General features: G+C 43.0%; 1 protein-coding gene across 5 annotated transcripts in view; it reads right to left on the reverse strand.

Moving 5' to 3' along the window:
* Positions 1 to 563: 563 nt before the first annotated feature.
* satb2 (SATB homeobox 2) overlaps positions 564 to 8,232 on the reverse strand; it is an 86,481-nt gene continuing 78,812 nt past the window's right edge. For 4 of the 5 annotated variants that reach the window (XM_050049560.1, XM_050049562.1, XM_050049561.1 and 1 more), the window contains 2 exons: positions 3,295 to 3,501; positions 564 to 3,201 (listed from right to left, as the gene is read on the reverse strand). In XM_050049560.1, the coding sequence (XP_049905517.1) occupies positions 2,701 to 3,201; positions 3,295 to 3,501 (708 nt within the window). In that variant the 3' untranslated portion in view covers positions 564 to 2,700. The remainder of the gene's footprint in view (positions 3,202 to 3,294; positions 3,502 to 8,232) is intronic. The other variant, XM_050049564.1, reaches the window with a different exon arrangement.

Consider the following 8,232-nt stretch of genomic DNA (forward strand, 5'->3'; position numbering starts at 1 on the left):
TGACAACTTTGACCATTCCATTAGTTTTTATATGACACACACTTTTAGTAATGACTTTAAAAATAAAGATTAATTTGGAGCGGATTATGTGAAGGTCATATATTCTAATCCTCACTTCCTGTGGGCTACAGCAACACTAAACCCCTGAGCTTGCCTGAGAAGGACTAAATGCACAAAGCTGCTATTTTTAAATATCCCATGGAGAGAGACTCTCACTGCAGCCTGTTCTATTTTGTTCTGAAAATGTGGGCGTGCAGCCTCGTTCTGTGGACGATAAACCAGGTGCAGACTTCCATCTGTGTCACCGCTGATGAGGAAATACAGCGAGTGCTGGACGGAGCAGTGAGTGACAACAACCCCGCCCACATTTAAGAGGACTGTCTGAACAGACCGAGGGTCTAGGTACCATGTCTGAAGGCTTACTGCTGGTTCCAAAGGTACTGGACTCAAAAAAAAGGGTTTGGTGGAGACGGGGCTTTTGTGTTTAGAGTGTGAAGATCCATAAAAAAAAGAGTAATGTAATTGAAATAAAAACAGACAATTTTTGAATTCACAAATTTTAATTCACTTCAACATTGGATGAACTAAGATTTCAATGGAACTGCATTTGAGTCTAACCCTGATTCCTGTCGTACAGAAAAGCACAATATCATCATACGGAGTGATTGGAGTCGACGTCATCATTTAAAGGCAGGTCATCTGTTTGAGTGTAGCAGCCGATGAGGATAGTCGAACAACATGGACACTATCCATTGTCAGATCATTATCAGATATGTTTTTTAACATACTTTATAGTTGTTCACAACTGACACCAAGCAAAGAAAAAAAAGCCAGTCTGAATTCTTTTTAAATACTCTGGTGATTGAATTTGCCTGGCACAATGAAACTGATTTCACTGAGTCGTCTAAAGAAAAGGAAAACAGAACAGCACTCTTCTGATACTCCAAACTGGCTCAAACACTTAAAGTCACTCAGCAAAAATAAAAAATAAAAGTATATCAATAACAATTTATCCCATGTCGGGTATTTACAGACATCAAAAGTGAAGAACAGAGTCGAACCTGCCACGTTTCTTTAATGGCTCAAAAAAGTAGATTGTCATCAACTGCAGCAAAAAAAGCTCAGTTTGGCTTTCTTATTTAACTGCATCTCTCGTTTACTATTTTTGGGAAACAACTATAAAAAATGGCATAATACAACATGACAGGCTTTTTTATTTACCCAATAACACTCAGTAACTTGCTTCTTTTTATTTCTTTCACTCTCTGCTCCTTTTCTTCCTCTTTCTCTCAGGGCAGAGCACTCCTAATGTCTCTTGTTTCCCAAACCACCGCCCTGCTCTGAAAACCAATATTTAAAACCATGGAAATAAAAACTAAAAATAGCACACGATGACAGCAATTCTAACCATAATAACAACAATAATAACAATAATGATAATAATAATCATGGATAAAGATAGCAATAAATAGGGTTGGTGAAGTTTAAGTGCGGGTAGGTGTGGTGAAACACAAGACTGTGGGCACCAATTAGAGAGAGGAGAAGGAGGGGGGGAGAGAGTGAGATGGAGAGAGGAGAGGAAGAGTGGAAGGGGTGGACTACCGCACATAAAGTGACTGATTGTTTGGTTGCTGAATCTCCGCTCTGTCCTTCCTTTCTTGACATTTTTCTCGCCGCATGTACGCGGGGCGGTGCCAGGAAGGGATCAAGAGTCGTGGGTACATAGGCCTCGAGTGTCCCTCCACGCCACATCCTCTTGAAGTCGGTCCGATATCCTCCCGCCAAACTGTCCGCTGTCATTTCTAAACCTCACACTTGTTTTGTGAGCCTTGAGAGGAGAGCCAGAGGGAGGGGAAGGGAGGCAAGAGTACATCACATCCACAAAATGTCAGTGTCTTTGTGAACAGTAAGTGCTAGATAGGACTGGTAGTGATTCTGGAGTGCGGCGGTGAGGCGAGGGCAGGTTGTCGTGGTGGTTGTTTCCTTTTTTCCACAATGAAATGAAGCTCGTGGATGAACAGCGAGTGCCGTCCGTCCACGTTCTCAGGCAGGCAACAGCATTAGCAACATCAGTGTGTGTCCTGAGGATTTATAGGATTGTAGAGGTCTCAGAAGGCCCCCGGGATCCAGTCTATGAATGTCACTCAGCGGGGCAGATTCAACCCAGCATGTAGGGAGTATGTCTTATGTGACTGTGCTCAGACTTTAGAGAGGAGGAACAGGAACCATTTCTAAACCCCACCTCCTTGGAGTGTCTTCTGGTGTTTGGCTGATTAGGAGAAAGTTAAGTTGTTGACACGTGGACATTCTTTGTCTCTGTCTGTCTGTAGGTCGGAGGCGTGAGCAGCACTAGATTACCTGTTAATGAGAGTTTGTGAGTGAATTATTTAAATGTTTTTTGGGAAAACTTTCTTTCACAGTTACACAACCGCTGCTGTGTCACAGCACTCTTCTGTCTTTTTGCTGAGGTAATTTCACTCCACACATCAGGCGTTCACAGATGTCTGTCTGAGATTGTCACTATAAAGAGTCGTTTGAGAGATGTACAGTATTTCAGCCTGATTGTTTCTTGACGTTCACCTCTCACACAGTTTCTATGCAGCCATCCTCCATCAGTTTATGACCAGTTCCTCACTTCATCATCATAGACCTTTCTTGCTTTCTCTCCCTCTCTGTCCGCTCCTCTCTGAGTGTCAGTCTCTACCTCTGGTAGTCAGCCTGCTCTCTGGGACTGGATGAGGAGCTCCCAGGGCCCAGAGGGCCACCAGGCCGACCGTGCCCCTTGTCCTTTCCTTCCTCCTGAGCAGTGTTGGTCCCTGAGGACGACTGGTTGGAGTTGGAGTTGGAGCCGGAGGAGGCCTGTGGCTGGTTCAGCCCCCCTGCGCTCCCACCATTCCCCTCTGTGGACTGGTAAATCTCCTCAGCTCCATCCTCGCTAGACTCCGGGTCCTCTGAGCCTGAAAGTAGCTCCTCTTCTCTGTACTCGCTGACGTCCACACCTCCACTGGCGGCAGCCCCCTCGCTCAGTTCCTTGAGGCGGCCGTGGTGCTTGACGTGGTAGCGCTGGTTCTGGAAGAACTTGATGATGGTGTGTTTGGGCAGGTCGAGCTGGGCTGACAGGGTGTGGATGGCCTCCTGGTCAGGGTACAGGCCAACATCCTGGATGAAGCTCTGCAGGATACCCAAGGCCTCCAGGGAAATCTAGAAAAGGCAAAGAACATAGATTAAAACCTGCCACTAAAATGTATTATCATCACTTCATGGGTCCTGAGAAAGCGGAGTAACGTTCTGTACCTTAGTGCGTGATCGTGGCTTCTTGTTGCTTCCTGCACTGCCAACTGTGCCAGGTGGACATCCGCCTGCACCTCCTGCTCCCACATTCTGGGACCCCTCCTCGTTGACCGGAGCAGATAACGGCTCTTCACGCATCGGAGACAGGCGGTGATCCTTCATTGGGGTGGGGGGTGGCCTGTGAAGTGCCTGACGAGAAAGACAAAAGAGCTGATTGATTAATGGGGCACAGTGACCCCTGATCAAGACTGCAGCAGGAATATTTACAGCAACAAAATGACAAGCAAGATACATGAAATGCATTTATGTGTTTTATCTGATGCACGTCCTGCATAATGTACATGTGCATTTGTGTGACAAGCTATCACACAGACTCCTCAGTATAAACTGTAGTAACAGTGTACAGTAACCTTGTATGATGCAACACATCTTATAATTCCAGCAGTAACCTGTGTCCCCTCTCCAGCACACAGTAGCCAGGGCTGCACAGAGGGTGAGAACAAGTGTTTCACAGCTCACAGAGTGTCACGGTCTATTAACCAGCTCCGAGGCTGGCATTCAAACTGCCTTGCGTCCCTGGTATACCTTTGACCTAATGTGTGTAACATTAGCTCCAGTAAAACGCCAACCACCTGTCTGCCAGGAAGTCTCCTATTTACAAACTTATGACACCCCATCACTATTTAACCAGCCCACTCAACACCCACTCACCTCGGAGGGTGGAGAGCGAAGAGAGAGGACAAAGACATGTAATCGTTTTGATTTAGTACTTAGATTAGGTCGGTAACAACTGCTGTGGCTGTAGTTTGATCATGAAGGAAAAAGGCAAAATATAGAGAAAAAGTTTCTCAAGTGAATCAAAGTGTTAAATGAATATATAGTTGCAGGACTGGGTTTAGTTTCAGAAGTCAGGGCACAATAAAATAAAACTAGGCAAGTTTATTTGTGTATGCAGCTTTTTAAGACAAAAAGAAGACAATTATAAACTGCACTGAACTTTCTACAAAGCAATAAAAATGCAAAAATAAAATAAATTAGAATTAGACAATAATAACGTATTACAAAAAATGTATTACAAAGCAGTGACAGAACAGTTTTTGGTAACACTTAATTTGGATAGTCTCTACACACTCTCAGTTGGACTTTAACTATTCACGCAACCTTTGGTACACAGGTTAGCAATAGTTCAAAATTATTCTGAGAATGTGTAGGTACGTTCCTGAATCGTCACATATACTCTATAGACAATGTGTTAAATATTTACAGACAAAGAGAGACAGTTGAAGCTGTTGAAGTGATACAGATACGCTATCTAGTGCGAACCCAACAATGACCACAAACCACCAAAACAATGTAACTATTTTGTGAGTGCAGGAAATTTAAATAAATCAAATTCATCACTTGATAACACAGGGATGTAAATGTGAGTATTGTCTGCATAGAATCGAATTTGTGCTAACAGGAAGTTTAAACAGAAGTGGCTCAACAGTCGATCCCTGAGGAACTCCTCTTATTATTTCTGTTTATTAAGACATTGTGTTTGTTCATGAGTCGTAAGAAATCACAAATCATCTTTTAGAGAGGGAAGATGTTGACAAGATGAAGATGAAGATGACATCTTAACAGGGCAAGGCGAGCTAATCGTGAATACCATCAGTTAAAAAGAAAAACATTCAATGCTTTAACATTGTAATAAAAAATATAATCACTTAAGCTTCATATGCTGACGTATGCTTGAACGTAGAACGTGAACACAACGAAAAATACCTCAATAATGGCAGAAAAACCCACAATGCACTTTGGTTATAGTAAGTTTAGCATGATCTATTAAAGACTGATTGTTGTCTTTGTGCTTTACTGACTTTTCTGTGTTTTTTATACATTGTTACCTGTAAAACAAATGATAGCTTTCTTTTAAATGTTTGCCAGTGGAGCTCTCTGACTTTGCTGCCTGGTTACTGATTTGTCTTTAAATTTGATCTGTTTGATTGTCTTTTAGTTTCAATCGTAAACACCTAACTCGAGGTTTAAAAGAAAGTGCTACTTTGACTGCTGCTGGTAAATCAGCTGGAGAAGGATGAACTTTAAATGAGGGTACATGGATTTTCAGTAATGCAGATTAAAAGAGAGACGAGGAGCTCGATGTTTCCAGCAAGACTTGAAAAAAGTCCATGTGAGCAGCATTAGGAAGGTGTAAAGAGAGGTTATAAATCAAGACAATGTGGGTGTAGAAATGTGTCTGCTATGATGATGGGTGGAGCTCCACTCTGTCAGCGAGAGGTCCTCTGGTTGTCAGGAGTGTGAGGGCTGTCTGACAGCAGTGAAGGAGGGCAGGATAAAGTGTTGGAAGGGAAAGTGGGGACTTTGGTTGTTTGTCAGAAGGTAGTGGCTGTTGTGAGAGCGTTGCGGTCGTGTCCCGCCCGCTCGCTTTAAGAGCAGGGAGGGGCCTCCCCACTGGAATGCCCAGCTATAAATCTGTGGCGCATTAAAATTAAAGGACCCACATAAAGATAATAGTCATTCGCTTTTCTCTCCCTTCTCTTCAATAATAACAGGGTATTACTTAAATAATATTGAGGGCAGGCCAGACCATGAAATTGCTCCGATTTCATTCGCAGGGGCTTTATTTTCAGGGGGGGTGGAATGACCAATTTACAGGAATTCACTTGGTTCTTTCCTTTTTTTGTCATTTTTCTCCCTCCTTCCCCCCATCCTCTGTTTCTTTCCCGCAAAGTGACGGTTTTAGATATTGAGAAAAGACCGTAAGAATGTTGGAAAACCAACAACAAAGAGAGTGAGAGACAGAAAAAACAGATATGTACCCTTGCCCTAATGAGGACCACACAGCCACAAACTTCCCCCCGTACAAACTTACTGAGACACTTAATAACTAAATTGAGGGTAAATCATGGGGGAATTGCGAAACCTACCGTCTCCCCTCCTCCACCCACAGACCCCTTCATCATTTCTGGGCTTATTTGGTCTGACAGCAAGGACTCTTGGATCAATCGCCACACACACACACACACGCATGATGCAACAATGGCGGGTCTGGTCTCCCTCATGCACTAATGATGATGTTAGAGAGCAGAGCCAAACACACAGGCCTGCTTGGCTTCTTCAGAGTTTATCTCTGCCTTCAACTGGTCATCCTCTTTCCGTGCTCACACTCGTCTTCACCTTTAGTTTTTCTTCCTCTTTTCCATCTCTTCTTCTACCCCACTGTACTTTCTCCTTCCTCCGCCTCCTGCTCCCCTCACTTCTAATGCATCAGGACACTAATGAAGTGGGCCTCTGCCAAGCCAACATGACTCCACATCCAAATCAGCCCTGAACTGGTGGATGCCAGGAGCTCCTACCCCCACCTCTGCATGTCCTCCACCTCTACCTCCCCTCCACTCCTCACTGCCGTCCCTCCCATTGTAACTCGCCACTTTTTACACCTTCAGTCCCCTCTACCCTCCACCTCCTGTGCCTATTTGCCTGGTGCTCTTCGACCTCTCGTCGCAGCCTGTAAATCAGTACACCGCAATATTGTGTGTTACAATCAAAACTGGCATTAGTTAAGGTGAGACTTATTGGTTTTGGTTTATTAAGAAATTCTGAATTCTTCAAAAATCTGATCTTAGAAATTTAATATTTCAGGCTGGACTCGCATAAATCTGTAATAAACTAGAGCACAATCTGCACCCTGATACATAATTAGCATTTCATTTTTTATAAGCCTTTACACTGGAAGCATTTTCCTAACTGGGTAATGAGTGTCTTACAACACAACTTTTGGGTGCGTGGGAGCATAAAATCCAGGTGAAAATCATTAAACTCATTCGCTCCTTTTGGTAAATATGATTAGAACCTGAAAAACAGTGAGCATTAGTCATATGCCGTGTAGGGCAAACTCACACCCTGGGGAATAATACCGAGAAATGTAACCAACCCCTGCATGTCACTGGCCAACAAGTCCACCAAACTGAATGACAAAAAGTTTGTCATTGCCTTATAAAATGACCCATATGACCTTTCTGTGATCCTGCGCCCACATCTGCACGACAACTTTGTTTTTCAGTGCGCGGACTGTCACTAAATGATTCATATGCCTGTTGTCTGACCTGCCACCTCCATGGTTAAGGTTTGGTTAGTTTTAGGGATAAAAACTACTTAGTAAAGGGAAAGAAAAGATGGTGGTCATGGTTTAAAAAAAAGCAAACTGTTCATAGGAAACTGAGCAATACGAACACTCAGCTGACCCTTAAACACCCCGACCTCCTTTTTATAGTCCAACAATAATGCTGAGCACCTTCCTCCTTTCCTTTGACAAATTTCATAATTAACACAACCACAAGGAGTCCCTGTCAGGTTAACGCAGTGTTTCTGTAGGTCCTTGTAGAAATCTGAACAAACAACTAGTGCATTGTTTTCTTCAATGAGAACCATCTCCATCGCTTACTGGCTGTTTGACTGACATAAACACTTACAGTGTGGCACTGTATGTCCATTTTAAGCAAATTTATAGTTTTCTTACTTTTAATTTATTTGTCAGCTAAAGTTCCTAATACTTTGTTGTTAAAGACTCATCATACAAAACATGAGCTTTTGAACTTGTCAGTGAAGATTCTCAGTCATTCAGGTTATGGTAATCGTAAGTGCTGGTATCGTAGGCAACTGGACTTGCTTGCATTTCTTGCGTTCAAGAAACACAAGCAAGTCCAGTCGCCTACGATACCAGCACTTACGATGAGCTTTTGAAATATGATTTGGACGACATGCTATACTATGACTTTTTTCCATGGTTTTGGACGACATACTATACTATGACTTTTTTCCATGATTTTGGATGACATGCTATACTATGACTTTTTTCCATGATTTTGGACGACATGCTATACTATGACTTTTTTCCATGGTTTTGGACGACATGCTATACTATGACTTTTTTCCATG

This window comes from Epinephelus moara, chromosome 7 (genome assembly GCF_006386435.1).
Source record: "Epinephelus moara isolate mb chromosome 7, YSFRI_EMoa_1.0, whole genome shotgun sequence".
NCBI classification, from domain to species: domain Eukaryota; kingdom Metazoa; phylum Chordata; class Actinopteri; order Perciformes; family Serranidae; genus Epinephelus; species Epinephelus moara.